General features: G+C 44.5%; 12 protein-coding genes across 35 annotated transcripts in view; 5 read left to right on the plus strand and 7 right to left on the minus strand.

Annotated features, from left to right (window-relative positions):
* Positions 1 to 24: 24 nt before the first annotated feature.
* LOC117195049 (actin-related protein 4-like) lies at positions 25 to 1841 on the minus strand. Of its 2 annotated transcripts, none has more exons than XM_033399701.1 (2): positions 1500 to 1841; positions 25 to 324 (listed from the first exon to the last, which is right to left on the minus strand). In XM_033399701.1, the coding sequence occupies exons 1-2, from the start codon at positions 1699 to 1701 to the stop codon at positions 236 to 238; spliced, it is 291 nt and encodes a 96-aa protein (XP_033255592.1). In that variant the 5' UTR covers positions 1702 to 1841; the 3' UTR covers positions 25 to 235. The 2 variants fall into 2 exon arrangements, with proteins under 2 accessions (XP_033255592.1, XP_033255591.1); XM_033399700.1 differs by lacking the exon at positions 25 to 324 and adding an exon at positions 1317 to 1445 and having other exon boundaries at positions 1500 to 1836.
* On the plus strand, positions 324 to 3923 carry LOC117194989. Its single transcript, XM_033399473.1, has 3 exons — positions 324 to 788; positions 2956 to 3614; positions 3669 to 3923. Exons 1-2 carry the CDS (start codon positions 656 to 658, stop codon positions 3549 to 3551), a joined length of 729 nt encoding a protein of 242 aa, XP_033255364.1. The 5' UTR covers positions 324 to 655; the 3' UTR covers positions 3552 to 3614; positions 3669 to 3923.
* Positions 3924 to 4560: 637 nt separating this feature from the next.
* LOC117195074 lies at positions 4561 to 6155 on the plus strand. The gene is made up of 4 exons (XM_033399742.1): positions 4561 to 4621; positions 4688 to 5008; positions 5071 to 5783; positions 5838 to 6155. The coding sequence occupies exons 1-3, from the start codon at positions 4561 to 4563 to the stop codon at positions 5718 to 5720; spliced, it is 1032 nt and encodes a 343-aa protein (XP_033255633.1). The 3' UTR covers positions 5721 to 5783; positions 5838 to 6155.
* A 252-nt stretch (positions 6156 to 6407) lies between these two features.
* On the plus strand, positions 6408 to 16496 carry LOC117194988. Of its 3 annotated transcripts, XM_033399471.1 has the most exons (3): positions 6414 to 6650; positions 6912 to 7402; positions 15911 to 16496. In XM_033399471.1, the coding sequence occupies exons 2-3, from the start codon at positions 7066 to 7068 to the stop codon at positions 16423 to 16425; spliced, it is 852 nt and encodes a 283-aa protein (XP_033255362.1). In that variant the 5' UTR covers positions 6414 to 6650; positions 6912 to 7065; the 3' UTR covers positions 16426 to 16496. The 3 variants fall into 3 exon arrangements, with proteins under 3 accessions (XP_033255361.1, XP_033255363.1, XP_033255362.1); XM_033399470.1 differs by having other exon boundaries at positions 6408 to 7402; XM_033399472.1 differs by lacking the exon at positions 15911 to 16496 and adding an exon at positions 14082 to 14307 and having other exon boundaries at positions 6408 to 7287.
* Positions 9791 to 10409, minus strand: LOC117195012 (actin-like protein 6B). 5 transcript variants are annotated; one of them, XM_033399564.1, is made up of 2 exons: positions 10076 to 10409; positions 9791 to 10011 (listed from the first exon to the last, which is right to left on the minus strand). In XM_033399564.1, exons 1-2 carry the CDS (start codon positions 10275 to 10277, stop codon positions 9878 to 9880), a joined length of 336 nt encoding a protein of 111 aa, XP_033255455.1. In that variant the 5' UTR covers positions 10278 to 10409; the 3' UTR covers positions 9791 to 9877. The 5 variants fall into 5 exon arrangements, with proteins under 5 accessions (XP_033255455.1, XP_033255458.1, XP_033255456.1 ...); XM_033399567.1 differs by having other exon boundaries at positions 9791 to 9969; positions 10076 to 10405; XM_033399565.1 differs by having other exon boundaries at positions 9791 to 10008; positions 10076 to 10403.
* Positions 14085 to 14666, minus strand: LOC117195037 (actin-like protein 6B). 3 transcript variants are annotated; one of them, XM_033399668.1, is made up of 2 exons: positions 14443 to 14666; positions 14085 to 14388 (listed from the first exon to the last, which is right to left on the minus strand). In XM_033399668.1, the coding sequence occupies exons 1-2, from the start codon at positions 14645 to 14647 to the stop codon at positions 14294 to 14296; spliced, it is 300 nt and encodes a 99-aa protein (XP_033255559.1). In that variant the 5' UTR covers positions 14648 to 14666; the 3' UTR covers positions 14085 to 14293. The 3 variants fall into 3 exon arrangements, with proteins under 3 accessions (XP_033255559.1, XP_033255560.1, XP_033255561.1); XM_033399669.1 differs by having other exon boundaries at positions 14093 to 14385; XM_033399670.1 differs by having other exon boundaries at positions 14269 to 14346.
* On the minus strand, positions 14722 to 17079 carry LOC117195024 (actin-like protein 6B). Of its 5 annotated transcripts, none has more exons than XM_033399621.1 (2): positions 16759 to 17079; positions 14722 to 15573 (listed from the first exon to the last, which is right to left on the minus strand). In XM_033399621.1, the coding sequence occupies exons 1-2, from the start codon at positions 16961 to 16963 to the stop codon at positions 15500 to 15502; spliced, it is 279 nt and encodes a 92-aa protein (XP_033255512.1). In that variant the 5' UTR covers positions 16964 to 17079; the 3' UTR covers positions 14722 to 15499. The 5 variants fall into 5 exon arrangements, with proteins under 5 accessions (XP_033255512.1, XP_033255510.1, XP_033255509.1 ...); XM_033399619.1 differs by lacking the exon at positions 14722 to 15573 and adding an exon at positions 16554 to 16694; XM_033399618.1 differs by lacking the exon at positions 14722 to 15573 and adding an exon at positions 16554 to 16717.
* Positions 17080 to 17451: 372 nt separating this feature from the next.
* LOC117194986 overlaps positions 17452 to 27210 on the plus strand; it is a 29225-nt gene continuing 19466 nt past the window's right edge. The window contains exon 1 of one of the 2 annotated variants that reach the window (XM_033399465.1): positions 17452 to 17911. In XM_033399465.1, the coding sequence (XP_033255356.1) occupies positions 17666 to 17911 (246 nt within the window). In that variant the 5' untranslated portion in view covers positions 17452 to 17665. Of the gene's footprint in view, positions 17912 to 26278; positions 26738 to 27210 lie in introns of those variants that run through there. The other variant, XM_033399464.1, reaches the window with a different exon arrangement.
* Positions 17892 to 25353, plus strand: LOC117194995. Its single transcript, XM_033399481.1, has 2 exons — positions 17892 to 18356; positions 24737 to 25353. Exons 1-2 carry the CDS (start codon positions 18224 to 18226, stop codon positions 25249 to 25251), a joined length of 648 nt encoding a protein of 215 aa, XP_033255372.1. The 5' UTR covers positions 17892 to 18223; the 3' UTR covers positions 25252 to 25353.
* On the minus strand, positions 18917 to 19534 carry LOC117195022 (actin-like protein 6B). 4 transcript variants are annotated; one of them, XM_033399607.1, is made up of 2 exons: positions 19205 to 19534; positions 18917 to 19163 (listed from the first exon to the last, which is right to left on the minus strand). In XM_033399607.1, exons 1-2 carry the CDS (start codon positions 19407 to 19409, stop codon positions 19039 to 19041), a joined length of 330 nt encoding a protein of 109 aa, XP_033255498.1. In that variant the 5' UTR covers positions 19410 to 19534; the 3' UTR covers positions 18917 to 19038. The 4 variants fall into 4 exon arrangements, with proteins under 4 accessions (XP_033255498.1, XP_033255499.1, XP_033255501.1 ...); XM_033399608.1 differs by having other exon boundaries at positions 18917 to 19140; positions 19205 to 19533; XM_033399610.1 differs by having other exon boundaries at positions 18917 to 19098; positions 19205 to 19532.
* On the minus strand, positions 22542 to 23492 carry LOC117195042 (actin-like protein 6B). Of its 3 annotated transcripts, none has more exons than XM_033399685.1 (2): positions 23269 to 23492; positions 22542 to 23214 (listed from the first exon to the last, which is right to left on the minus strand). In XM_033399685.1, exons 1-2 carry the CDS (start codon positions 23471 to 23473, stop codon positions 23120 to 23122), a joined length of 300 nt encoding a protein of 99 aa, XP_033255576.1. In that variant the 5' UTR covers positions 23474 to 23492; the 3' UTR covers positions 22542 to 23119. The 3 variants fall into 3 exon arrangements, with proteins under 3 accessions (XP_033255576.1, XP_033255577.1, XP_033255578.1); XM_033399686.1 differs by having other exon boundaries at positions 22902 to 23211; XM_033399687.1 differs by having other exon boundaries at positions 23095 to 23172.
* Positions 23548 to 25898, minus strand: LOC117195023 (actin-like protein 6B). Of its 5 annotated transcripts, none has more exons than XM_033399616.1 (2): positions 25585 to 25898; positions 23548 to 24399 (listed from the first exon to the last, which is right to left on the minus strand). In XM_033399616.1, exons 1-2 carry the CDS (start codon positions 25787 to 25789, stop codon positions 24326 to 24328), a joined length of 279 nt encoding a protein of 92 aa, XP_033255507.1. In that variant the 5' UTR covers positions 25790 to 25898; the 3' UTR covers positions 23548 to 24325. The 5 variants fall into 5 exon arrangements, with proteins under 5 accessions (XP_033255507.1, XP_033255504.1, XP_033255505.1 ...); XM_033399613.1 differs by lacking the exon at positions 23548 to 24399 and adding an exon at positions 25380 to 25543; XM_033399614.1 differs by lacking the exon at positions 23548 to 24399 and adding an exon at positions 25380 to 25520 and having other exon boundaries at positions 25585 to 25897.

The raw sequence follows: 27210 nt of genomic DNA on the forward strand, positions 1-27210 counted from the left end.
ATTATCATAAAAAAACAGGTATCGATATATTCATATGTTTATAAAATTCGGGGACAACAAAAAATTTAGAAGATCAAATCCGTCGCGTCGCCGAATAATGGCTGATCCGAAAAACGAAATGGGTACCGAAGCTGGCACAGCAATGGACAGCGAAAGCGGTAGAGACTCCTCAGTCAGCCCAATGGAAATAAATATATCCAACACAAATTGCAATTCGATGATAGTTCTGAACGATTTACGTCTGCTGGAGCTGATTACCAAGTATCCTTTTCTGTATAGTAAAGCAGCGCAGCCGGAACAGGACTCGGAATACGACGAGTGGGCCTGGAATCAGATTTCGAAGGAGTTTAATGCCAGCTACGAGAACTTGCCGCTGAGTGCCCCCTTCTCGGCAGACGAGCTGCAGTGGCGTTGGAACTTGCTGCTACCGACCATGGGCACCCTTTCGAAGGCGAAGGGACAAATTCCCTTTCAACTGTGGTCCCTTGTGACGGAGATCGAACGCTCGCTAAGTACAGAAAATTTGGAACCACCCAGGGACTTGATTATGGCCCAGAACTTTCTACTCACTCAGCTGCCATTGGTGGAGGCCATGACGCTCAATGAGCGTCGGCGACTGGAAGTCGTGTTCCTCGATATCTTATTCTAACACGAAATGGAGACACATGCGTCCGTACCACTGGGTCCCGAAGAGCAGGCCACAGTCAAGACCGAATACGATGAATTCCTCAGATCTGTTCGGGTCAAGGAGCTGCCCATATCGGCTCTGGCACAACTCTCGCTTGATGGTCCTCAGTACAAACCAGTCCAACCAAAAATCGCACACACTTTTGCCATCCCAGGTCCCCGTCCCAAAACCAATCTGGCCATTAGCAGTGTGTCTGGTGGCCAGGATCTCATTAATGTCCCGACGGCGACTGTTTTCATACCGATTCAAGCTTTCACGAGCAATGTGGTTGGACCCATTAATCCCGCGCCGGACGTTTCGACACCGCTTGATATCAATGTGATTGGTGCCAAGAAGGAACCCGTTGAGTGCCCGCCGTCTGTTTCACCACCGCTGGACATTAAGACAGGTGGAGGTGGCCCTTGCGGCCATTGAGCTTGCCATTGAGATGGAAAATGTACGGGAAAATAACCCAGAAGAGGCACAAGAGAAATCACCGGAGAAAAACCGCACTCCCGTGGAGAAGCCCGATGATGCCACTCTAAATCCTAATCCGCGGTATATACCGATCAAGAGCGCCAAGTACTACACAAAGAAGCTACTCGTTCGGGTGAAGCGCATTGATCAGGACGAGTATTTGGTTTTCATATTTCGTTTGCTTCGCATGCTCGATAAACTAGTAACTAAACAAACAAATATGCGGGAGCGGGAGTAGGAGCTGGAGCTGAACTGGAGGCTGCAGGCGGGATAACGAGGACGTAGTGGCGGACAAGGCCTCATGTGAAATGATACTGTTCAAAAAATTTTCAATTGTTGGCGTTGTTCTACTCACTGTTGGGCGTCACATTGTTGTCAGTTTTGGTATCTGGATCAAGATTCGTATCCGGAGTTGGGGATGCTCCAATGCCGACAACAGAGGGTATCGCCTTCGGCGAATCCTCTTGCGCGTAGCCCACACGCAACGAATGGTGCCCTGGATCGAAAACTAGGGCTCCAATTTCGTCGCCGCCATATAGCATGTTGCCTCCATTCATCTTGGAGCGTCGGGACTACTTTTCAGCTTGATTTCTTGCAAAAGTTCTCGAAATGCCTGTCTTGTCTGTATTTATTTTTTGTGGCTTTTTTCACGACGCTTGCGTTAATGGCAATCGACCTATCGATAAAATATACTGTCTGAAATTCAGAAATATACCGATGAAGAAGTGAACTTATCCCACTTAATCCCCCTGTTTTAAACAGGATAACAACTTGAGTTAAATCGCGAAAAATAATAATAATAATAGTTCTTATTGTAGATCCATCCCATCCTTCATCTTTACTTTACCATGAACTGCGCTAAATCATATTACTAGCTAAACAGGACCCTCAGCCCTGAATACACAATTTTATCCGATTGATATATCAATTATTTAATTTAAAAGTGATCGAAGATATGTGATCATGCGTCGTCGAGTCGATGTTTTATGACCATCTAGGTTTAAAATTAAAGTAAAGAACTTAGTTTGGAATTTTCGAAATAAAACGCCGATTAGTTCCGCTCATCGCAAAAATATACCGATTTAATTAAAATTCGCAAAAAAATATACAACATTTTTTCGCCAGTCGAAAAACTACCACCTACAAATATATTATCATAAAAAAACAGGTATCGATATATTCATATGTTTATAAAATTCGGGGACAACAAAAAATTTTGAAGATCAAATCCGTCGCGTCGCCGAATAATGGCTGATCCGAAAAACGAAATGGGTACCGAAGCTGGCACAGCAATGGACAGCGAAAGCGGTAGAGACTCCTCAGTCAGCCCAATGGAAATAAATATATCCAACACAAATTGCAATTCGATGATAGTTCTGAACGATTTACGTCTGCTGGAGCTGATAACCAAGTATCCTTTTCTGTATAGTAAAGCAGCGCAGCCGGAACAGGACTCGGAATACGACGAGTGGGCCTGGAATCAGATTTCGAAGGAGTTTAATGCCAGCTACGAGAACTTGCCGCTGAGTGCCCCCTTCTCGGCAGACGAGCTGCAGTGGCGTTGGAACTTGCTGCTACCGACCATGGGCACCCTTTCGAAGGCGAAGGGACAAATTCCCTTTCAACTGTGGTCCCTTGTGACGGAGATCGAACGCTCGCTAAGTACAGAAAATTTGGAACCACCCAGGGACTTGAGTATGGCCCAGAACTTTCTACTCACTCAGCTGCCATTGGTGGAGGCCATGACGCTCAATGAGCGTCGTCGACTGGAAGTCGAGTTCCTCGATATCTCACACAACTCTCGCTTGATGGTCCTCAGTACAAACCAGTCCAACCAAAAATCGCACACACTTTTGCCATCCCAGGTCCCCGTCCCAAAACCAATCTGGTCATTAGCAGTGTGTCTGGTGGCCAGGATCTCATTAATGTCCCGACGGCGACTGTTTTCATACCGATTCAAGCTTTCACGAGCAATGTGGTTGGACCCATTAATCCCGCGCCGGACGTTTCGACACCGCTTGATATCAATGTGATTGGTGCCAAGAAGGAACCCGTTGAGTGCCCGCCGTCTGTTTCACCACCGCTGGACATTAAGACAGAGGTGGAGGTGGCCCTTGCGGCCATTGAGCTTGCCATTGAGATGGAAAATGTACGGGAAAATAACCCAGAAGAGGCACAAGAGAAATCACCGGAGAAAAACCGCACTCCCGTGGAGAAGCCCGATGATGCCACTCTAAATCCTAATCCGCGGTATATACCGATCAAGAGCGCCAAGTACTACACAAAGAAGCTACTCGTTCGGGTGAAGCGCATTGATCAGGACGAGTATTTGGTTTTCATATTTCGTTTGCTTCGCATGCTCGATAAACTAGTAACTAAACAAACAAATATGCGGGAGCGGGAGTAGGAGCTGGAGCTGAACTGGAGGCTGCAGGCGGGATAACGAGGACGTAGTGGCGGACAAGGCCTCATGTGAAATGATACTGTTCAAAAAATTTTCAATTGTTGGCGTTGTTCTACTCACTGTTGGGCGTCACATTGTTGTCAGTTTTGGTATCTGGATCAAGATTCGTATCCGGAGTTGGGGATGCTCCAATGCCGACAACAGAGGGTATCGCCTTCGGCGAATCCTCTTGCGCGTAGCCCACACGCAACGAATGGTGCCCTGGATCGAAAACTAGGGCTCCAATTTCGTCGCCGCCATATAGCATGTTGCCTCCATTCATCTTGGAGCGTCGGGACTACTTTTCAGCTTGATTTCTTGCAAAAGTTCTCGAAATGCCTGTCTTGTCTGTATTTATTTTTTGTGGCTTTTTTCACGACGCTTGCGTTAATGGCAATCGACCTATCGATAAAATATACTGTCTGAAATTCAGAAATATACCGATGAAGAAGTGAACTTATCCCACTTAATCCCCCTGTTTTAAACAGGATAACAACTTGAGTTAAATCGCGAAAAATAATAATAATAATAGTTCTTATTGTAGATCCATCCCATCCTTCATCTTTACTTTACCATGAACTGCGCTAAATCATATTACTAGCTAAACAGGACCCTCAGCCCTGAATACACAATTTTATCCGATTGATATATCAATTATTTAATTTAAAAGTGATCGAAGATATGTGATCATGCGTCGTCGAGTCGATGTTTTATGACCATCTAGGTTTAAAATTAAAGTAAAGAACTTAGTTTGGAATTTTCGAAATAAAACGCCGATTAGTTCCGCTCATCGCAAAAATATACCGATTTAATTAAAATTCGCAAAAAAATATACAACATTTTTTCGCCAGTCGAAAAACTACCACCTACAAATATATTATCATAAAAAAACAGGTATCGATATATTCATATGTTTATAAAATTCGGGGACAACAAAAAATTTTGAAGATCAAATCCGTCGCGTCGCCGAATAATGGCTGATCCGAAAAACGAAATGGGTACCGAAGCTGGCACAGCAATGGACAGCGAAAGCGGTAGAGACTCCTCAGTCAGCCCAATGGAAATAAATATATCCAACACAAATTGCAATTCGATGATAGTTCTGAACGATTTACGTCTGCTGGAGCTGATAACCAAGTATCCTTTTCTGTATAGTAAAGCAGCGCAGCCGGAACAGGACTCGGAATACGACGAGTGGGCCTGGAATCAGATTTCGAAGGAGTTTAATGCCAGCTACGAGAACTTGCCGCTGAGTGCCCCCTTCTCGGCAGACGAGCTGCAGTGGCGTTGGAACTTGCTGCTACCGACCATGGGCACCCTTTCGAAGGCGAAGGGACAAATTCCCTTTCAACTGTGGTCCCTTGTGACGGAGATCGAACGCTCGCTAAGTACAGAAAATTTGGAACCACCCAGGGACTTGAGTATGGCCCAGAACTTTCTACTCACTCAGCTGCCATTGGTGGAGGCCATGACGCTCAATGAGCGTCGTCGACTGGAAGTCGAGTTCCTCGATATCTCACACAACTCTCGCTTGATGGTCCTCAGTACAAACCAGTCCAACCAAAAATCGCACACACTTTTGCCATCCCAGGTCCCCGTCCCAAAACCAATCTGGTCATTAGCAGTGTGTCTGGTGGCCAGGATCTCATTAATGTCCCGACGGCGACTGTTTTCATACCGATTCAAGCTTTCACGAGCAATGTGGTTGGACCCATTAATCCCGCGCCGGACGTTTCGACACCGCTTGATATCAATGTGATTGGTGCCAAGAAGGAACCCGTTGAGTGCCCGCCGTCTGTTTCACCACCGCTGGACATTAAGACAGAGGTGGAGGTGGCCCTTGCGGCCATTGAGCTTGCCATTGAGATGGAAAATGTACGGGAAAATAACCCAGAAGAGGCACAAGAGAAATCACCGGAGAAAAACCGCACTCCCGTGGAGAAGCCCGATGATGCCACTCTAAATCCTAATCCGCGGTATATACCGATCAAGAGCGCCAAGTACTACACAAAGAAGCTACTCGTTCGGGTGAAGCGCATTGATCAGGACGAGTATTTGGTTTTCATATTTCGTTTGCTTCGCATGCTCGATAAACTAGTAACTAAACAAACAAATATGCGGGAGCGGGAGTAGGAGCTGGAGCTGAACTGGAGGCTGCAGGCGGGATAACGAGGACGTAGTGGCGGACAAGGCCTCATGTGAAATGATACTGTTCAAAAAATTTTCAATTGTTGGCGTTGTTCTACTCACTGTTGGGCGTCACATTGTTGTCAGTTTTGGTATCTGGATCAAGATTCGTATCCGGAGTTGGGGATGCTCCAATGCCGACAACAGAGGGTATCGCCTTCGGCGAATCCTCTTGCGCGTAGCCCACACGCAACGAATGGTGCCCTGGATCGAAAACTAGGGCTCCAATTTCGTCGCCGCCATATAGCATGTTGCCTCCATTCATCTTGGAGCGTCGGGACTACTTTTCAGCTTGATTTCTTGCAAAAGTTCTCGAAATGCCTGTCTTGTCTGTATTTATTTTTTGTGGCTTTTTTCACGACGCTTGCGTTAATGGCAATCGACCTATCGATAAAATATACTGTCTGAAATTCAGAAATATACCGATGAAGAAGTGAACTTATCCCACTTAATCCCCCTGTTTTAAACAGGATAACAACTTGAGTTAAATCGCGAAAAATAATAATAATAATAGTTCTTATTGTAGATCCATCCCATCCTTCATCTTTACTTTACCATGAACTGCGCTAAATCATATTACTAGCTAAACAGGACCCTCAGCCCTGAATACACAATTTTATCCGATTGATATATCAATTATTTAATTTAAAAGTGATCGAAGATATGTGATCATGCGTCGTCGAGTCGATGTTTTATGACCATCTAGGTTTAAAATTAAAGTAAAGAACTTAGTTTGGAATTTTCGAAATAAAACGCCGATTAGTTCCGCTCATCGCAAAAATATACCGATTTAATTAAAATTCGCAAAAAAATATACAACATTTTTTCGCCAGTCGAAAAACTACCACCTACAAATATATTATCATAAAAAAACAGGTATCGATATATTCATATGTTTATAAAATTCGGGGACAACAAAAAATTTTGAAGATCAAATCCGTCGCGTCGCCGAATAATGGCTGATCCGAAAAACGAAATGGGTACCCAAGCTGGCACAGCAATGGACAGCGAAAGCGGTAGAGACTCCTCAGTCAGCCCAATGGAAATAAATATATCCAACACAAATTGCAATTCGATGATAGTTCTGAACGATTTACGTCTGCTGGAGCTGATTACCAAGTATATTTTTCTGTATAGTAAAGCAGCGCAGCCGGAACAGGACTCGGAATACGACGAGTGGGCCTGGAATCAGATTTCGAAGGAGTTTAATGCCAGCTACGAGAACTTGCCGCTGAGTGCCCCCTTCTCGGCAGACGAGCTGCAGTGGCGTTGGAACTTGCTGCTACCGACCATGGGCACCCTTTCGAAGGCGAAGGGACAAATTCCCTTTCAACTGTGGTCCCTTGTGACGGAGATCGAACGCTCGCTAAGTACAGAAAATTTGGAACCACCCAGGGACTTGAGTATGGCCCAGAACTTTCTACTCACTCAGCTGCCATTGGTGGAGGCCATGACGCTCAATGAGCGTCGGCGACTGGAAGTCGAGTTCCTCGATATCTTATTCCAACACGAAGTACCACTGGGTCCCGAAGAGCAGGCCACAGTCAAGACCGAATACGATGAATTCCTCAGATCTGTTCGGGTCAAGGAGCTGCCCATATCGGCTCTGGCACAACTCTCGCTTGATGGTCCTCAGTACAAACGAGTCCAACCAAAAATCGCACACACTTTTGCCATGTAACGCTTGGATCAGCCGAGAGAGCTAGTTCGCAGCGCCATCTAGTGGTCGGCACCGTAATGGCCGTGGCAGAGCATACACCCTCTATGGGCTAGGTTTGGGGGGTCACGAAAAGGGGCATAGGAAAGGGTGATAGATTTAACAGCCCAGATTGTCAACTTTCTCTGGCATTTCCATTGTTCTATGAGAGGGCCCGAAGGTTCTAGCATGTTGAGGGGCTTGGCTTCGGTCTCTTCCCGTTTTGGCGCTCGAACCGAGCATTCGTTTTCTTTTATCAAAAAAAAAAATATATTTTTTATCTAAGTGCTTCTGAAACGAGAAAGTCTCGAGTTAATCCGGCGTTATTTTTTCCAAGCTAGGTAAGATGGAGAAGGGGAGAAAGTAATTGGTCAAACTAGTTAGATGATTTCATCCACATAGGACCGGCTATTGGCGCAGTTTATACGGCAGAAGAGGAACGACGTGTCGCCGCATTTTTTATTACAATACCGACCCGGTTCAGCTTCACGGATCCAAAGACGCCGAGGCGTCGAGTAGATCGAGAGACCGAGGGACGCAAAAGAGGTCCAGAGGAGCAGCCGAAGCTGCGGTGGAAAATATACAGGCCCAAGTACCCGGGCACCAACGACGCTAGCGGGAGTTGAGTGGTTTTTGGAAGAAAAAAAAAAACTCCATCTTCTGGTTGGAGAGCGAGCCAAGGAAGGGCTACATAGCGTAGACTGAGCGCAATCAAGAACAGTCTGATATTTCGAGTGGCGGCGCAAGTGGTCGTCGAAAACAGCCCGATTGCTGAAGGTCGGGAAGAGATCGGGAAGGCAGAAATTTGAAAAGAATTAATATGTGTATTGTCGAGTGTTTTATGTTAATTTAAATAATTTTTTTTTGTTAGTTTCTTTTTTTGAGAAAGACATCGGCAGTCGGCAAGGGGCGGCGCGAACGAGAAAAAGAAAAGGGGCGAGAAAGTTTTTTTTAATGTAATGAGTCGCTCAAAGTAAGTGTGGAGAGAGGAAAGTGGGGAATTTGTGAGTGAGTTTTTGTTGTGCTTTATGCCACTCCCTATCGGAGTTCTCGTTCCAGGTCCGATTCTCCTCCGGAAAGCGCTTTCGTCGGTGGACATGCGGATCTGCGGGTGAGTGTGAAAGAGTAATGTAAAAGACTCAACTCGAACGATTTGACTCGAGTCCCACTGAAAAAGTAAAGAGGAGAGGGACAAATACTTTATATGCTTCCCCCCTTACTGTTTCTATTTCTTCCCCCCTTTCGGTTTGGCCGTTGTTAATCTTTTTTTATATGTGAAATAGTTATTCATTTTTGTTTATCACTATTATTAAGTCATTTTGAAATTCCATCTATTTTATCTGTTTTATGCGTACCTATTTTTGGGTTAGGTTTAGTTTTAGTTTAGAAATTTGTTTATGTAGGGTTCAATAAATTTTATAATGTTCTAGAATATAGTTTTTGTTTGCCTTCGGCTAGCCAGATGCCCCTGAGAGCCCCATGAGAACGCAGAGGGGTCATTCCGTGAAAATTGCGACCTAGGGATGGCCAAGGAAGGGAGGGTCAATCCGCTTCAACGAGATCGGAGGCGAGGAAAAGCGTTCGGGAACAGGTAGAAGAAAGAGCCAATTATGTGTTCAGTCGAATTTTAGGTCCAAATTAACTCTCGTCGTAGCACGCACAGATTATAACCTTGTAATAATGAGAATAGGCATTAAGTGAGAGGAGGGCAAGATCACCACCCCACCTAGCCGACGAGCCTCCCAGCCGGGAATATCTGCGTGCCCCCTTCTCTCACTCCCCGACACCTGCCAAGTTCGTTACAGCCATCCCAGGTCCCCGTCCCAAAACCAATCTGGCCATTAGCAGTGTGTCTGGTGGCCAGGATCTCATTAATGTCCCGACGGCGACTGTTTTCATACCGATTCAAGCTTTCACGAGCAATGTGGTTGGACCCATTAATCCCGCGCCGGACGTTTCGACACCGCTTGATATCAATGTGATTGGTGCCAAGAAGGAACCCGTTGAGTGCCCGCCGTCTGTTTCACCACCGCTGGACATTAAGACAGAGGTGGAGGTGGCCCTTGCGGCCATTGAGCTTGCCCTTGAGACGGAAAATGTACGGGAAGATAACCCAGAAGAGGCACAAGAGAAATCACCGGAGAAAAACCGCACTCCCGTGGAGAAGCCCGATGATACCACTCTAAATCCTAATCCGCGGTATATACCGATCAAGAGCGCCAAGTACTACACAAAGAAGCTCCTCGTTCGAGTGAAGCGCATTGATTAGGACGAGTATTTGCCGCTGTCCAGCATGGCAAAGCGCCCAAAGAAACGTGAATCCATGTACATCAAATGCACATAAGTTTATTTTAAAAAATACATTACTATAAATTACTTAAGGCTATTCTTTAATCCGAATTGGTTTTCATATCTCGTTTGCTTCGCATGCTCGATAAACTAGTAACTTAACAAACAAATATGCGGGAGCGGGAGTAGGAGCTGGAGCTGAACTGGAGGCTGCAGGCGGGATAACGAGGACGTAGTGGCGGACAAGGCCTCATGTGAAATCATGTGAAATGATACTGTTCAAAGAATTTTCAATTGTTGGCGTTGTTCTACTCACTGTTGGGCGTCACATTGTTGTCAGTTTTGGTATCTGGATCAAGATTCGTATCCGGAGTTGGGGATGCTCCAATGCCGACAACAGAGGGTATCGCCTTCGGCGAATCCTCTTGCGCGTAGCCCACACGCAACGAATGGTGCCCTGGATCGAAAACTAGGGCTCCAATTTCGTCGCCGCCATATAGCATGTTGCCTCCATTCATCTTGGAGCGTCGGGACTACTTTTCAGCTTGATTTCTTGCAAAAGTTCTCGAAATGCCTGTCTTGTCTGTATTTATTTTTTGTGGCTTTTTTCACGACGCTTGCGTTAATGGCAATCGACCTATCGATAAAATATACTGTCTGAAATTCAGAAATATACCGTAATATACCGATGAAGAAGTGAACTTATCCCACTTAATCCCCCTGTTTTAAACAGGATAACAACTTGTGTTAAATCGCGAAAAATAATAATAATAATAGTTCTTATTGTAGATCCATCCCATCCTTCATCTTTACTTTACCATGAACTGCGCTAAATCATATTACTAGCTAAACAGGACCCTCAGCCCTGAATACACAATTTTATCCGATTGATATATCAATTATTTAATTTAAAAGTGATCGAAGATATGTGATCATGCGTCGTCGAGTCGATGTTTTATGACCATCTAGGTTTAAAATTAAAGTAAAGAACTTAGTTTGGAATTTTTGAAATAAAACGCCGATTAGTTCCGCTCATCGCAAAAATATACCGATTTAATTAAAATTCGCAAAAAAATATACAACATTTTTTCGCCAGTCGAAAAACTACCACCTACAAATATATTATCATAAAAAAACAGGTATCGATATATTCATATGTTTATAAAATTCGGGGACAACAAAAAATTTTGAAGATCAAATCCGTCGCGTCGCCGAATAATGGCTGATCCGAAAAACGAAATGGGTACCGAAGCTGGCACAGCAATGGACAGCGAAAGCGGAAGAGACTCCTCAGTCAGCCCAATGGAAATAAATATGTCCAACACAAATTGCAATTCGATGATAGTTCTGAACGATTTACGTCTGCTGGAGCTAATTACCAAGTATCCTTTTCTGTATAGTAAAGCAGCGCTGTAACGAGTAACGAAGAGAATCTTCGCACGATGAAGCTGGTGGTCGGCTAACTGAGAAGGAGTACGCGCTCGCTTCCACGGCTGATCTCTGGTCGGAAATGGGGATGGGTTCTTTGGGGTAACCCTCCAGTTAGGTTGCTTCGCTCCTGCTGGTATTATTTTATTAAAATTCGCGTACTCTTTTTGGTAATGGGAGGGGGACAGACAAGGAAAGGATCGTTAGGGGTACGGAAAGTATAGTGGGGCAAAGATAGTGCAGAGAAGGAGTAGGGATCTACCACCGCGGCGGACATCTCTGTTTTGCTGGCACGGAGTCGTGCCACGCCCACCCTACCATGATCCTGAAAGAGCCAATAATAATATCAGGATCCCTGGAGTGTCCGGTATTGGTCATCCTATTTCGCTCACGAGCGGCATGGTTCCCCCAACTGCGGTAACGTCTAGCACATATTCATCTTAACAATCATTTTATTAGAAACTATATTCAGATACTATATTCATGTTACAAGAAAAAAGAAACACTAACCGAGAACTCCAAGACAAGGCTAAATGGACAAAAGGAGGAACGAAAAGCGTCACAAGAGATATAGCTATTATTACTAGGGAATATTTAGATAAATAAATACGATAAGTGTAAATAGTTATAAGTGCATATACGATATTTTATAGTGCGATATAAACTAATGATTTTTCCTTAGATAGAAAGATAATACTATAGCGCAATATAGGTACACATGTCCCAGCACATCGGCTTCAGGGAGTAGTTGGACATACTATTCGTTCTACCAAGCGTATTGTAAAGGCAGAAGGCCAATCAGCTGTGACTACTTTAAAAGTGTGAGGTCAACGACCGACAAACAGCTCTAGCAAAAAAGAACGAACCTTTTGCCACGCTCGCGGAATTTTGGGAGGCAATAAAATGTAATGTTGTTGGTATATTATAAAGCTCACTCAGTTTTTGTTTGTGTTCCCGCGGCGAAAGATCTTTCGTAGCTGGGCGTGTGGCTGTGTGTGGGTGCATTAAACTTTTACCTGCAAACCAAAAACAAAATCGTACAGCGCGTGCTGCATGGCATAAGCTCGCGGAGGGGACCCGGCCGAGCGGACGCTTTTAAGCTCAAACTTTTAAGCTTTTATCAAATGCATTTTCAAACTTTCCATGTGTTGGTGGGTTTTTTTTCTGGTTTTTTTTTCTGTTACAATTAACACTAAGTATATCCAACTACACAAAAACAGACATATCAACGGACTGCGAGGTTCAAGGGAATGCGAGTCACGGTGGGATCTTACTGGCCTCAGTGGCTTTCAGTGGGCGGTGTATACATACATATGTATGTGAGCACATCTCTTACAGTTTTCATTCAGCCTACATAATGACACTAACGTGCACATAAGACAAACGCTGGCCTCCACTGCACTTTAAATAAACGTTTGGAACAGTAAGGCCGAATCACGAGAAGAACAAGAGAGGCGATACCACTAGGGGTCGCCGGGAGGTTATGTACACACGTGGTGCACTATTTTTTCCCGCCCGGTAGGAACATTTAAGCGGCTTCGGTCCTACGCTGACTGCAAGCACCGGTTTCCGTTTCTTGGCCCGGTTTTGAATGCGAAACGGTTACGCCACTTCGCCGCACTAAGCCCGTTCAGACGGCTGTCCTCGTCTCGCGCAGCCAAAGTTCACTGCCCGTGACTTGGTGGATCAGCTGGTTCGTAGTGCGGGGGCTTAAAGCTCGGGCTGCAGCTTTTGGATAATTCCCAAACTAAGTGCCGATTCTAATGTGGAATTTGAAAATACTGATCAGGCTACTTTTTCTAACAGTTACTCCATGCACATACATATTTACCCGGTTGGAACTGGCACTGCGAAAATAGGGGGATGGGGTTGAGGTGCTAATTCCTTCTTTCTCCAGGTGTTTTTTTTTTTTTGTGTTGGGGCTGCTCACCTCCAAGCGGAAAGTTTTCGATTAGAGCCCAATCTGCTTTCTTGGGTTCTTTTTTCCCGATCGAGTGCACTCTGGTTTCACACCACGGTTATTTACGGCGGTTTAATTTTATTTTTATTATTTTTTTTTCTCACCGCGCAACTGAATGCTTGTACGGCCACGAGGAGAAAGAAAGATTTGGGCGGATCTACTGACCAACAAAAATTTTGTTCTCCGGATCTGCCTTTGCACGATCCTTCGCCATTCACCTTGAATGGTTATGGACATGGTGGGGAGATTTTTGTTCGTTTTTAAGCATATTCTTAATGTCAACCCTAGATGGCGCTAGCCCCCAACACGACCAGGAACATTTAACATGTAACACAACAAGAAATTAAGCCAACCTAACTATACACTAACTATGGGGACTAAACTTAATAATTAATAAGTATCTCGGTGAGGTGTGATATATACTTGTATAAATAATATAATATATATAAATATATTTATATATATAATATACATAAATATATAAATTGTACAAATACCATCGGGCATACTTTCAGGCGAAGAACACAAATATGCTTTCCTATCCGCCCGACAAGCGACCACTACAGCGCAGCCGGAACAGGACTCGGAATACGACGAGTGGGCCTGGAATCAGATTTCGAAGGAGTTTAATGCCAGCTACGAGAACTTGCCGCTGAGTGCCCCCTTCTCGGCAGACGAGCTGCAGTGGCGTTGGAACTTGCTGCTACCGACCATGGGCACCCTTTCGAAGGCGAAGGGACAAATTCCCTTTCAACTGTGGTCCCTTGTGACGGAGATCGAACGCTCGGTAAGTACAGAAAATTTGGAACCACCCAGGGACTTGAGTATGGCCCAGAACTTTCTACTCACTCAGCTGCCATTGGTGGAGGCCATGACGCTCAATGAGCGTCGGCGACTGGAAGTCGAGTTCCTCGATATCTTATTCTAACACGAAATGGAGACACATGCGTCCGTACCACTGGGTCCCGAAGAGCAGGCCACAGTCAAGACCGAATACGATGAATTCCTCAGATCTGTTCGGGTCAAGGAGCTGCCCATATCGGCTCTGGCACAACTCTCGCTTGATGGTCCTCAGTACAAACCAGTCCAACCAAAAATCGCACACACTTTTGCCACACACACTTCGCATGCTCGATAAACTAGTAACTAAACAAACAAATATGCGGGAGCGGGAGTAGGAGCTGGAGCTGAACTGGAGGCTGCAGGCGGGATAACGAGGACGTAGTGGCGGACAAGGCCTCATGTGAAATGATACTGTTCAAAAAATTTTCAATTGTTGGCGTTGTTCTACTCACTGTTGGGCGTCACATTGTTGTCAGTTTTGGTATCTGGATCAAAATTCGTATCCGGAGTTGGGGATGCTCCAATGCCGACAACAGAGGGTATCTCAGCCTTCGGCGAATCCTCTTGCGCGTAGCCCACACGCAACGAATGGTGCCCTGGATCGAAAACTAAGGCTCCAATTTCGTCGCCGACATATAGCATGTTGCCTCCATTCATCTTGGAGCGTCGGGACTACTTTTCAGCTTGATTTCTTGCAAAAGTTCTCGAAATGCCTGTCTTGTCTGCATTTATTTTTGTGGCTTTTTTCACGACGCTTGCGTTAATGGCAATCGACCTATCGATAAAATATACTGTCTGAAATTCAGAAATATACCGTAATATACCGATGAAGAAGTGAACTTATCCCACTTAATCCCCCTGTTTTAAACAGGATAACAACTTGAGTTAAATCGCGAAAAATAATAATAATAATAGTTCTTATTGTAGATCCATCCCATCCTTCATCTTTACTTTACCATGAACTGCGCTAAATCATATTACTAGCTAAACAGGACCCTCAGCCCTGAATACACAATTTTATCCGATTGATATATCAATTATTTAATTTAAAAGTGATCGAAGATATGTGATCATGCGTCGTCGAGTCGATGTTTTATGACCATCTAGGTTTAAAATTAAAGTAAAGAACTTAGTTTGGAATTTTCGAAATAAAACGCCGATTAGTTCCGCTCATCGCAAAAATATACCGATTTAATTAAAATTCGCAAAAAAATATACAACATTTTTTCGCCAGTCGAAAAACTACCACCTACAAATATATTATCATAAAAAAACAGGTATCGATATATTCATATGTTTATAAAATTCGGGGACAACAAAAAATTTTGAAGATCAAATCCGTCGCGTCGCCGAATAATGGCTGATCCGAAAAACGAAATGGGTACCGAAGCTGGCACAGCAATGGACAGCGAAAGCGGTAGAGACTCCTCAGTCAGCCCAATGGAAATAAATATATCCAACACAAATTGCAATTCGATGATAGTTCTGAACGATTTACGTCTGCTGGAGCTAATTACCAAGTATCCTTTTCTGTATAGTAAAGCAGCGCAGCCGGAACAGGACTCGGAATACGACGAGTGGGCCTGAAATCAGATTTCGAAGGAGTTTAATGCCAGCTACGAGAACTTGCCGCTGAGTGCCCCCTTCTCGGCAGACGAGCTGCAGTGGCGTTGGAACTTGCTGCTACCGACCATGGGCACCCTTTCGAAGGCCAAGGGACAAATTCCCTTTCAACTGTGGTCCCTTGTGACGGAGATCGAACGCTCGCTAAGTACAGAAAATTTGGAACCACCCAGGGACTTGAGTATGGCCCAGAACTTTCTACTCACTCAGCTGCCATTGGTGGAGGCCATGACGCTCAATGAGCGTCGGCGACTGGAAGTCGAGTTACTCGATATCTCACACAACTCTCGCTTGATGGTCCTCAGTACAAACCAGTCCAACCAAAAATCGCACACACTTTTGCCATCCCAGGTCCCCGTCCCAAAACCAATCTGGCCATTAGCAGTGTGTCTGGTGGCCAGGATCTCATTAATGTCCCGACGGCGACTGTTTTCATACCGATTCAAGCTTTCACGAGCAATGTGGTTGGACCCATTAATCGCGCGCCGGACGTTTCGACACCGCTTGATATCAATGTGATTGGTGCCAAGAAGGAACCCGTTGAGTGCCCGCCGTCTGTTTCACCACCGCTGGACATTAAGACAGAGGTGGAGGTGGCCCTTGCGGCCATTGAGCTTGCCATTGAGATGGAAAATGTACGGGAAAATAACCCAGAAGAGGCACAAGAGAAATCACCGGAGAAAAACCGCACTCCCGTGGAGAAGCCCGATGATGCCACTCTAAATCCTAATCCGCGGTATATACCGATCAAGAGCGCCAAGTACTACACAAAGAAGCTACTCGTTCGGGTGAAGCGCATTGATCAGGACTAGTATTTGCCGCTGTCCAGCATGGCAAAGCGCCCAAAGAAACGTGAATCCATGTACATCAAATGCACATAAGTTTATTTAAAAAAATACATTACTATAAATTACAACTTAAGGCTATTCTTTAATCCGAATTGGTTTTCATATTTCGTTTGCTTCGCATGCTCGATAAACTAGTAACTAAACAAACAAATATGCGGGAGCGGGAGTAGGAGCTGGAGCTGAACTGGAGGCTGCAGGCGGGATAACGAGGACGTAGTGGCGGACAAGGCCTCATGTGAAATCATGTGAAATGATACTGTTCAAAGAATTTTCAATTGTTGGCGTTGTTCTACTCACTGTTGGGCGTCACATTGTTGTCAGTTTTGGTATCTGGATCAAGATTCGTATCCGGAGTTGGGGATGATCCAATGCCGACAACAGAGGGTATCTCAGCCTTCGGCGAATCCTCTTGCGCGTAGCCCACACGCAACGAATGGTGCCCTGGATCGAAAACTAAGGCTCCAATTTCGTCGCCGCCATATAGCATGTTGCCTCCATTCATCTTGGAGCGTCGGGACTACTTTTCAGCTTGATTTCTTGCAAAAGTTCTCGAAATGCCTGTCTTGTCTGTATTTATTTTTTGTGGCTTTTTTCACGACGCTTGCGTCAATGGCAATCGACCTATCGATAAAATATACTGTCTGAAATTCAGAAATATACCGTAATATACCGATGAAGAAGTGAACTTATCCCACTTAATCCCCCTGTTTTAAACAGGATAACAACTTGAGTTAAGTCGCGAAAAATAATAATAATAATAATAGTTCTTATTGTAGATCCATCCCATCCTTCATCTTTAATTTACCATGAACTGCGCTAAATCATATTACTAGCTAAACAGGACCCTCAGCCCTAAATACACAATTTTATCCGATTGATATATCAATTATTTAATTTAAAAGTGATCGAAGATATGTGATCATGCGTCGTCGAGTCGATGTTTTATGACCATCTGGTTTAAAATTAAAGTAAAGAACTTAGTTTGGAATTTTCGAAATAAAACGCCGATTAGTTCCGCTCATCGCAAAAATATACCGATTTAATTAAAATTCGCAAAAAAATATACAACATTTTTTCGCCAGTCGAAAAACTACCACCTACAAATATATTATCATAAAAAAACAGGTATCGATATATTCATATGTTTATAAAATTCGGGGACAACCAAAAATTTTGAAGATCAAATCCGTCGCGTCGCCGAATAATGGCTGATCCGAAAAACGAAATGGGTACCGAAGCTGGCACAGCAATGGACAGCGAAAGCGGTAGAGACTCCTCAGTCAGCCCAATGGAAATAAATATATCCAACACAAATTGCAATTCGATGATAGTTCTGAACGATTTACGTCTGCTGGAGCTGATTACCAAGTATCCTTTTCTGTATAGTAAAGCAGCGCAGCCGGAACAGGACTCGGAATACGACGAGTGGGCCTGGAATCAGATTTCGAAGGAGTTTAATGCCAGCTACGAGAACTTGCCGCTGAGTGCCCCCTTCTCGGCAGACGAGCTGCAGTGGCGTTGGAACTTGCTGCTACCGACCATGGGCACCCTTTCGAAGGCGAAGGGACAAATTCCCTTTCAACTGTGGTCCCTTGTGACGGAGATCGAACGCTCGCTAAGTACAGAAAATTTGGAACCACCCAGGGACTTGATTATGGCCCAGAACTTTCTACTCACTCAGCTGCCATTGGTGGAGGCCATGACGCTCAATGAGCGTCGGCGACTGGAAGTCGTGTTCCTCGATATCTTATTCTAACACGAAATGGAGACACATGCGTCCGTACCACTGGGTCCCGAAGATCAGGCCACAGTCAAGACCGAATACGATGAATTCCTCAGATCTGTTCGGGTCAAGGAGCTGCCCATATCGGCTCTGGCACAACTCTCGCTTGATGGTCCTCAGTACAAACCAGTCCAACCAAAAATCGCACACACTTTTGCCATCCCAGGTCCCCGTCCCAAAACCAATCTGGCCATTAGCAGTGTGTCTGGTGGCCAGGATCTCATTAATGTCCCGACGGCGACTGTTTTCATACCGATTCAAGCTTTCACGAGCAATGTGGTTGGACCCATTAATCCCGCGCCGGACGTTTCGACACCGCTTGATATCAATGTGATTGGTGCCAAGAAGGAACCCGTTGAGTGCCCGCCGTCTGTTTCACCACCGCTGGACATTAAGACAGAGGTGGAGGTGGCCCTTGCGGCCATTGAGCTTGCCATTGAGATGGAAAATGTACGGGAAAATAACCCAGAAGAGGCACAAGAGAAATCACCGGAGAAAAACCGCACTCCCGTGGAGAAGCCCGATGATGCCACTCTAAATCCTAATCCGCGGTATATACCGATCAAGAGCGCCAAGTACTACACAAAGAAGCTACTCGTTCGGGTGAAGCGCATTGATCAGGACTAGTATTTGCCGCTGTCCAGCATGGCAAAGCGCCCAAAGAAACGTGAATCCATGTACATCAAATGCACATAAGTTTATTTTAAAAAATACATTACTATAAATTACAACTTAAGGCTATTCTTTAATCCGAATTGGTTTTCATATTTCGTTTGCTTCGCATGCTCGATAAACTAGTAACTAAACAAACAAATATGCGGGAGCGGGAGTAGGAGCTGGAGCTGAACTGGAGGCTGCAGGCGGGATAACGAGGACGTAGTGGCGGACAAGGCCTCATGTGAAATCATGTGAAATGATACTGTTCATAGAATTTTCAATTGTTGGCGTTGTTCTACTCACTGTTGGGCGTCACATTGTTGTCAGTTTTGGTATCTGGATCAAGATTCGTATCCGGAGTTGGGGATGCTCCAATGCCGACAACAGAGGGTATCTCAGCCTTCGGCGAATCCTCTTGCGCGTAGCCCACACGCAACGAATGGTGCCCTGGATCGAAAACTAAGGCTCCAATTTCGTCGCCGACATATAGCATGTTGCCTCCATTCATCTTGGAGCGTCGGGACTACTTTTCAGCTTGATTTCTTGCAAAAGTTCTCGAAATGCCTGTCTTGTCTGTATTTATTTTTTGTGGCTTTTTTCACGACGCTTGCGTTAATGGCAATCGACCTATCGATAAAATATACTGTCTGAAATTCAGAAATATACCGATGAAGAAGTGAACTTATCCCACTTAATCCCCCTGTTTTAAACAGGATAACAACTTGAGTTAAATCGCGAAAAATAATAATAATAATAGTTCTTATTGTAGATCCATCCCATCCTTCATCTTTACTTTACCATGAACTGCGCTAAATCATATTACTAGCTAAACAGGACCCTCAGCCCTGAATACACAATTTTATCCGATTGATATATCAATTATTTAATTTAAAAGTGATCGAAGATATGTGATCATGCGTCGTCGAGTCGATGTTTTATGACCATCTAGGTTTAAAATTAAAGTAAAGAACTTAGTTTGGAATTTTCGAAATAAAACGCCGATTAGTTCCGCTCATCGCAAAAATATACCGATTTAATTAAAATTCGCAAAAAAATATACAACATTTTTTCGCCAGTCGAAAAACTACCACCTACAAATATATTATCATAAAAAAACAGGTATCGATATATTCATATGTTTATAAAATTCGGGGACAACAAAAAATTTTGAAGATCAAATCCGTCGCGTCGCCGAATAATGGCTGATCCGAAAAACGAAATGGGTACCGAAGCTGGCACAGCAATGGACAGCGAAAGCGGTAGAGACTCCTCAGTCAGCCCAATGGAAATAAATATGTCCAACACAAATTGCAATTCGATGATAGTTCTGAACGATTTACGTCTGCTGGAGCTAATTACCAAGTATCCTTTTCTGTATAGTAAAGCAGCGCTGTAACGAGTAACGAAGAGAATCTTCGCACGATGAAGCTGGTGGTCGGCTAACTGAGAAGGAGTACGCGCTCGCTTCCACGGCTGATCTCTGGTCGGAAATGGGGATGGGTTCTTTGGGGTAACCCTCCAGTTAGGTTGCTTCGCTCCTGCTGGTATTATTTTATTAAAATTCGCGTACTCTTTTTGGTAATGGGAGGGGGACAGACAAGGAAAGGATCGTTAGGGGTACGGAAAGTATAGTGGGGCAAAGATAGTGCAGAGAAGGAGTAGGGATCTACCACCGCGGCGGACATCTCTGTTTTGCTGGCACGGAGTCGTGCCACGCCCACCCTACCATGATCCTGAAAGAGCCAATAATAATATCAGGATCCCTGGAGTGTCCGGTATTGGTCATCCTATTTCGCTCACGAGCGGCATGGTTCCCCCAACTGCGGTAACGTCTAGCACATATTCATCTTAACAATCATTTTATTAGAAACTATATTCAGATACTATATTCATGTTACAAGAAAAAAGAAACACTAACCGAGAACTCCAAGACAAGGCTAAATGGACAAAAGGAGGAACGAAAAGCGTCACAAGAGATATAGCTATTATTACTAGGGAATATTTAGATAAATAAATACGATAAGTGTAAATAGTTATAAGTGCATATACGATATTTTATAGTGCGATATAAACTAATGATTTTTCCTTAGATAGAAAGATAATACTATAGCGCAATATAGGTACACATGTCCCAGCACATCGGCTTCAGGGAGTAGTTGGACATACTATTCGTTCTACCAAGCGTATTGTAAAGGCAGAAGGCCAATCAGCTGTGACTACTTTAAAAGTGTGAGGTCATTTGCATTTTCAAACTTTCCATGTGTTGGTGGGTTTTTTTTCTGGTTTTTTTTTCTGTTACAATTAACACTAAGTATATCCAACTACACAAAAACAGACATATCAACGGACTGCGAGGTTCAAGGGAATGCGAGTCACGGTGGGATCTTACTGGCCTCAGTGGCTTTCAGTGGGCGGTGTATACATATGTATGTGAGCACATCTCTTACAGTTTTCATTCAGCCTACATAATGACACTAACGTGCACATAAGACAAACGCTGGCCTCCACTGCACTTTAAATAAACGTTTGGAACAGTAAGGCCGAATCACGAGAAGAACAAGAGAGGCGATACCACTAGGGGTCGCCGGGAGGTTATGTACACACGTGGTGCACTATTTTTTCCCGCCCGGTAGGAACATTTAAGCGGCTTCGGTCCTACGCTGACTGCAAGCACCGGTTTCCGTTTCTTGGCCCGGTTTTGAATGCGAAACGGTTACGCCACTTCGCCGCACTAAGCCCGTTCAGACGGCTGTCCTCGTCTCGCGCAGCCAAAGTTCACTGCCCGTGACTTGGTGGATCAGCTGGTTCGTAGTGCGGGGGCTTAAAGCTCGGGCTGCAGCTTTTGGATAATTCCCAAACTAAGTGCCGATTCTAATGTGGAATTTGAAAATACTGATCAGGCTACTTTTTCTAACAGTTACTCCATGCACATACATATTTACCCGGTTGGAACTGGCACTGCGAAAATAGGGGGATGGGGTTGAGGTGCTAATTCCTTCTTTCTCCAGGTGTTTTTTTTTTTTTTGTGTTGGGGCTGCTCACCTCCAAGCGGAAAGTTTTCGATTAGAGCCCAATCTTCTTTCTTGGGTTCTTTTTTCCCGATCGAGTGCACTCTGGTTTCACACCACGGTTATTTACGGCGGTTTAATTTTATTTTTATTATTTTTTTTTCTCACCGCGCAACTGAATGCTTGTACGGCCACGAGGAGAAAGAAAGATTTGGGCGGATCTACTGACCAACAAAAATTTTGTTCTCCGGATCTGCCTTTGCACGATCCTTCGCCATTCACCTTGAATGGTTATGGACATGGTGGGGAGATTTTTGTTCGTTTTTAAGCATATTCTTAATGTCAACCCTAGATGGCGCTAGCCCCCAACACGACCAGGAACATTTAACATGTAACACAACAAGAAATTAAGCCAACCTAACTATACACTAACTATGGGGACTAAACTTAATAATTAATAAGTATCTCGGTGAGGTGTGATATATACTTGTATAAATAATATAATATATATAAATATATTTATATATATAATATACATAAATATATAAATTGTACAAATACCATCGGGCATACTTTCAGGCGAAGAACACAAATATGCTTTCCTATCCGCCCGACAAGCGACCACTACAGCGCAGCCGGAACAGGACTCGGAATACGACGAGTGGGCCTGGAATCAGATTTCGAAGGAGTTTAATGCCAGCTACGAGAACTTGCCGCTGAGTGCCCCCTTCTCGGCAGACGAGCTGCAGTGGCGTTGGAACTTGCTGCTACCGACCATGGGCACCCTTTCGAAGGCGAAGGGACAAATTCCCTTTCAACTGTGGTCCCTTGTGACGGAGATCGAACGCTCGGTAAGTACAGAAAATTTGGAACCACCCAGGGACTTGAGTATGGCCCAGAACTTTCTACTCACTCAGCTGCCATTGGTGGAGGCCATGACGCTCAATGAGCGTCGGCGACTGGAAGTCGAGTTCCTCGATATCTTATTCTAACACGAAATGGAGACACATGCGTCCGTACCACTGGGTCCCGAAGAGCAGGCCACAGTCAAGACCGAATACGATGAATTCCTCAGATCTGTTCGGGTCAAGGAGCTGCCCATATCGGCTCTGGCACAACTCTCGCTTGATGGTCCTCAGTACAAACCAGTCCAACCAAAAATCGCACACACTTTTGCCACACACACTTCGCATGCTCGATAAACTAGTAACTAAACAAACAAATATGCGGGAGCGGGAGTAGGAGCTGGAGCTGAACTGGAGGCTGCAGGCGGGATAACGAGGACGTAGTGGCGGACAAGGCCTCATGTGAAATGATACTGTTCAAAAAATTTTCAATTGTTGGCGTTGTTCTACTCACTGTTGGGCGTCACATTGTTGTCAGTTTTGGTATCTGGATCAAAATTCGTATCCGGAGTTGGGGATGCTCCAATGCCGACAACAGAGGGTATCTCAGCCTTCGGCGAATCCTCTTGCGCGTAGCCCACACGCAACGAATGGTGCCCTGGATCGAAAACTAAGGCTCCAATTTCGTCGCCGACATATAGCATGTTGCCTCCATTCATCTTGGAGCGTCGGGACTACTTTTCAGCTTGATTTCTTGCAAAAGTTCTCGAAATGCCTGTCTTGTCTGCATTTATTTTTGTGGCTTTTTTCACGACGCTTGCGTTAATGGCAATCGACCTATCGATAAAATATACTGTCTGAAATTCAGAAATATACCGTAATATACCGATGAAGAAGTGAACTTATCCCACTTAATCCCCCTGTTTTAAACAGGATAACAACTTGAGTTAAATCGCGAAAAATAATAATAATAATAGTTCTTATTGTAGATCCATCCCATCCTTCATCTTTACTTTACCATGAACTGCGCTAAATCATATTACTAGCTAAACAGGACCCTCAGCCCTGAATACACAATTTTATCCGATTGATATATCAATTATTTAATTTAAAAGTGATCGAAGATATGTGATCATGCGTCGTCGAGTCGATGTTTTATGACCATCTAGGTTTAAAATTAAAGTAAAGAACTTAGTTTGGAATTTTCGAAATAAAACGCCGATTAGTTCCGCTCATCGCAAAAATATACCGATTTAATTAAAATTCGCAAAAAAATATACAACATTTTTTCGCCAGTCGAAAAACTACCACCTACAAATATATTATCATAAAAAAACAGGTATCGATATATTCATATGTTTATAAAATTCGGGGACAACAAAAAATTTTGAAGATCAAATCCGTCGCGTCGCCGAATAATGGCTGATCCGAAAAACGAAATGGGTACCGAAGCTGGCACAGCAATGGACAGCGAAAGCGGTAGAGACTCCTCAGTCAGCCCAATGGAAATAAATATATCCAACACAAATTGCAATTCGATGATAGTTCTGAACGATTTACGTCTGCTGGAGCTAATTACCAAGTATCCTTTTCTGTATAGTAAAGCAGCGCAGCCGGAACAGGACTCGGAATACGACGAGTGGGCCTGAAATCAGATTTCGAAGGAGTTTAATGCCAGCTACGAGAACTTGCCGCTGAGTGCCCCCTTCTCGGCAGACGAGCTGCAGTGGCGTTGGAACTTGCTGCTACCGACCATGGGCACCCTTTCGAAGGCCAAGGGACAAATTCCCTTTCAACTGTGGTCCCTTGTGACGGAGATCGAACGCTCGCTAAGTACAGAAAATTTGGAACCACCCAGGGACTTGAGTATGGCCCAGAACTTTCTACTCACTCAGCTGCCATTGGTGGAGGCCATGACGCTCAATGAGCGTCGGCGACTGGAAGTCGAGTTCCTCGATATCTCACACAACTCTCGCTTGATGGTCCTCAGTACAAACCAGTCCAACCAAAAATCGCACACACTTTTGCCATCCCAGGTCCCCGTCCCAAAACCAATCTGGCCATTAGCAGTGTGTCTGGTGGCCAGGATCTCATTAATGTCCCGACGGCGACTGTTTTCATACCGATTCAAGCTTTCACGAGCAATGTGGTTGGACCCATTAATCCCGCGCCGGACGTTTCGACACCGCTTGATATCAATGTGATTGGTGCCAAGAAGGAACCCGTTGAGTGCCCGCCGTCTGTTTCACCACCGCTGGACATTAAGACAGAGGTGGAGGTGGCCCTTGCGGCCATTGAGCTTGCCATTGAGATGGAAAATGTACGGGAAAATAACCCAGAAGAGGCACAAGAGAAATCACCGGAGAAAAACCGCACTCCCGTGGAGAAGCCCGATGATGCCACTCTAAATCCTAATCCGCGGTATATACCGATCAAGAGCGCCAAGTACTACACAAAGAAGCTACTCGTTCGGGTGAAGCGCATTGATCAGGACTAGTATTTGCCGCTGTCCAGCATGGCAAAGCGCCCAAAGAAACGTGAATCCATGTACATCAAATGCACATAAGTTTATTTTAAAAAATACATTACTATAAATTACAACTTAAGGCTATTCTTTAATCCGAATTGGTTTTCATATTTCGTTTGCTTCGCATGCTCGATAAACTAGTAACTAAACAAACAAATATGCGGGAGCGGGAGTAGGAGCTGGAGCTGAACTGGAGGCTGCAGGCGGGATAACGAGGACGTAGTGGCGGACAAGGCCTCATGTGAAATCATGTGAAATGATACTGTTCAAAGAATTTTCAATTGTTGGCGTTGTTCTACTCACTGTTGGGCGTCACATTGTTGTCAGTTTTGGTATCTGGATCAAGATTCGTATCCGGAGTTGGGGATGATCCAATGCCGACAACAGAGGGTATCTCAGCCTTCGGCGAATCCTCTTGCGCGTAGCCCACACGCAACGAATGGTGCCCTGGATCGAAAACTAAGGCTCCAATTTCGTCGCCGCCATATAGCATGTTGCCTCCATTCATCTTGGAGCGTCGGGACTACTTTTCAGCTTGATTTCTTGCAAAAGTTCTCGAAATGCCTGTCTTGTCTGTATTTATTTTTTGTGGCTTTTTTCACGACGCTTGCGTCAATGGCAATCGACCTATCGATAAAATATACTGTCTGAAATTCAGAAATATACCGTAATATACCGATGAAGAAGTGAACTTATCCCACTTAATCCCCCTGTTTTAAACAGGATAACAACTTGAGTTAAGTCGCGAAAAATAATAATAATAATAATAGTTCTTATTGTAGATCCATCCCATCCTTCATCTTTAATTTACCATGAACTGCGCTAAATCATATTACTAGCTAAACAGGACCCTCAGCCCTAAATACACAATTTTATCCGATTGATATATCAATTATTTAATTTAAAAGTGATCGAAGATATGTGATCATGCGTCGTCGAGTCGATGTTTTATGACCATCTGGTTTAAAATTAAAGTAAAGAACTTAGTTTGGAATTTTCGAAATAAAACGCCGATTAGTTCCGCTCATCGCAAAAATATACCGATTTAATTAAAATTCGCAAAAAAATATACAACATTTTTTCGCCAGTCGAAAAACTACCACCTACAAATATATTATCATAAAAAAACAGGTATCGATATATTCATATGTTTATAAAATTCGGGGACAACCAAAAATTTTGAAGATCAAATCCGTCGCGTCGCCGAATAATGGCTGATCCGAAAAACGAAATGGGTACCGAAGCTGGCACAGCAATGGACAGCGAAAGCGGTAGAGACTCCTCAGTCAGCCCAATGGAAATAAATATATCCAACACAAATTGCAATTCGATGATAGTTCTGAACGATTTACGTCTGCTGGAGCTGATTACCAAGTATCCTTTTCTGTATAGTAAAGCAGCGCAGCCGGAACAGGACTCGGAATACGACGAGTGGGCCTGGAATCAGATTTCGAAGGAGTTTAATGCCAGCTACGAGAACTTGCCGCTGAGTGCCCCCTTCTCGGCAGACGAGCTGCAGTGGCGTTGGAACTTGCTGCTACCGACCATGGGCACCCTTTCGAAGGCGAAGGGACAAATTCCCTTTCAACTGTGGTCCCTTGTGACGGAGATCGAACGCTCGCTAAGTACAGAAAATTTGGAACCACCCAGGGACTTGATTATGGCCCAGAACTTTCTACTCACTCAGCTGCCATTGGTGGAGGCCATGACGCTCAATGAGCGTCGGCGACTGGAAGTCGTGTTCCTCGATATCTTATTCTAACACGAAATGGAGACACATGCGTCCGTACCACTGGGTCCCGAAGATCAGGCCACAGTCAAGACCGAATACGATGAATTCCTCAGATCTGTTCGGGTCAAGGAGCTGCCCATATCGGCTCTGGCACAACTCTCGCTTGATGGTCCTCAGTACAAACCAGTCCAACCAAA

The sequence above is a fragment of the Drosophila miranda genome, assembly GCF_003369915.1.
Source record: "Drosophila miranda strain MSH22 chromosome Y unlocalized genomic scaffold, D.miranda_PacBio2.1 Contig_Y5_pilon, whole genome shotgun sequence".
NCBI classification, from domain to species: domain Eukaryota; kingdom Metazoa; phylum Arthropoda; class Insecta; order Diptera; family Drosophilidae; genus Drosophila; species Drosophila miranda.

Coding starts and splice junctions, on each gene's coding strand:
- LOC117194989 (XM_033399473.1), top strand. CDS start 656: ATGGAGACACATGCGTCCGTACCACTGGGTCCCGAAGAGCAGGCCACA. Junction 789..2,955: donor GGCACAACTCTCGCTTGATG/GTCCTCAGTACA, acceptor TCTCGCTTGATG/GTCCTCAGTACAAACCAGTC.
- LOC117195049 (XM_033399700.1), bottom strand. CDS start 1,701: ATGAATGGAGGCAACATGCTATATGGCGGCGACGAAATTGGAGCCCTA. Junction 1,446..1,499: donor CAACAATGTGACGCCCAACA/GTGAGTAGAACA, acceptor ATCATTTCACAT/GAGGCCTTGTCCGCCACTAC.
- LOC117195074 (XM_033399742.1), top strand. CDS start 4,561: ATGGCTGATCCGAAAAACGAAATGGGTACCGAAGCTGGCACAGCAATG. Junction 4,622..4,687: donor AGCAATGGACAGCGAAAGCG/GTAGAGACTCCT, acceptor ATTCGATGATAG/TTCTGAACGATTTACGTCTG. Junction 5,009..5,070: donor GGAACCACCCAGGGACTTGA/GTATGGCCCAGA, acceptor ACGCTCAATGAG/CGTCGTCGACTGGAAGTCGA.
- LOC117194988 (XM_033399470.1), top strand. CDS start 6,730: ATGGCTGATCCGAAAAACGAAATGGGTACCCAAGCTGGCACAGCAATG. Junction 7,403..15,910: donor GGCACAACTCTCGCTTGATG/GTCCTCAGTACA, acceptor TCTCGCTTGATG/GTCCTCAGTACAAACCAGTC.
- LOC117195012 (XM_033399564.1), bottom strand. CDS start 10,277: ATGAATGGAGGCAACATGCTATATGGCGGCGACGAAATTGGAGCCCTA. Junction 10,012..10,075: donor CAACAATGTGACGCCCAACA/GTGAGTAGAACA, acceptor ATGATTTCACAT/GAGGCCTTGTCCGCCACTAC.
- LOC117195037 (XM_033399668.1), bottom strand. CDS start 14,647: ATGAATGGAGGCAACATGCTATATGTCGGCGACGAAATTGGAGCCTTA. Junction 14,389..14,442: donor CAACAATGTGACGCCCAACA/GTGAGTAGAACA, acceptor ATCATTTCACAT/GAGGCCTTGTCCGCCACTAC.
- LOC117195024 (XM_033399618.1), bottom strand. CDS start 16,963: ATGAATGGAGGCAACATGCTATATGGCGGCGACGAAATTGGAGCCTTA. Junction 16,718..16,758: donor CAACAATGTGACGCCCAACA/GTGAGTAGAACA, acceptor TTCTTTGAACAG/TATCATTTCACATGATTTCA.
- LOC117194995 (XM_033399481.1), top strand. CDS start 18,224: ATGGAGACACATGCGTCCGTACCACTGGGTCCCGAAGATCAGGCCACA. Junction 18,357..24,736: donor GGCACAACTCTCGCTTGATG/GTCCTCAGTACA, acceptor TCTCGCTTGATG/GTCCTCAGTACAAACCAGTC.
- LOC117195022 (XM_033399607.1), bottom strand. CDS start 19,409: ATGAATGGAGGCAACATGCTATATGTCGGCGACGAAATTGGAGCCTTA. Junction 19,164..19,204: donor CAACAATGTGACGCCCAACA/GTGAGTAGAACA, acceptor TTCTATGAACAG/TATCATTTCACATGATTTCA.
- LOC117195042 (XM_033399685.1), bottom strand. CDS start 23,473: ATGAATGGAGGCAACATGCTATATGTCGGCGACGAAATTGGAGCCTTA. Junction 23,215..23,268: donor CAACAATGTGACGCCCAACA/GTGAGTAGAACA, acceptor ATCATTTCACAT/GAGGCCTTGTCCGCCACTAC.
- LOC117195023 (XM_033399613.1), bottom strand. CDS start 25,789: ATGAATGGAGGCAACATGCTATATGGCGGCGACGAAATTGGAGCCTTA. Junction 25,544..25,584: donor CAACAATGTGACGCCCAACA/GTGAGTAGAACA, acceptor TTCTTTGAACAG/TATCATTTCACATGATTTCA.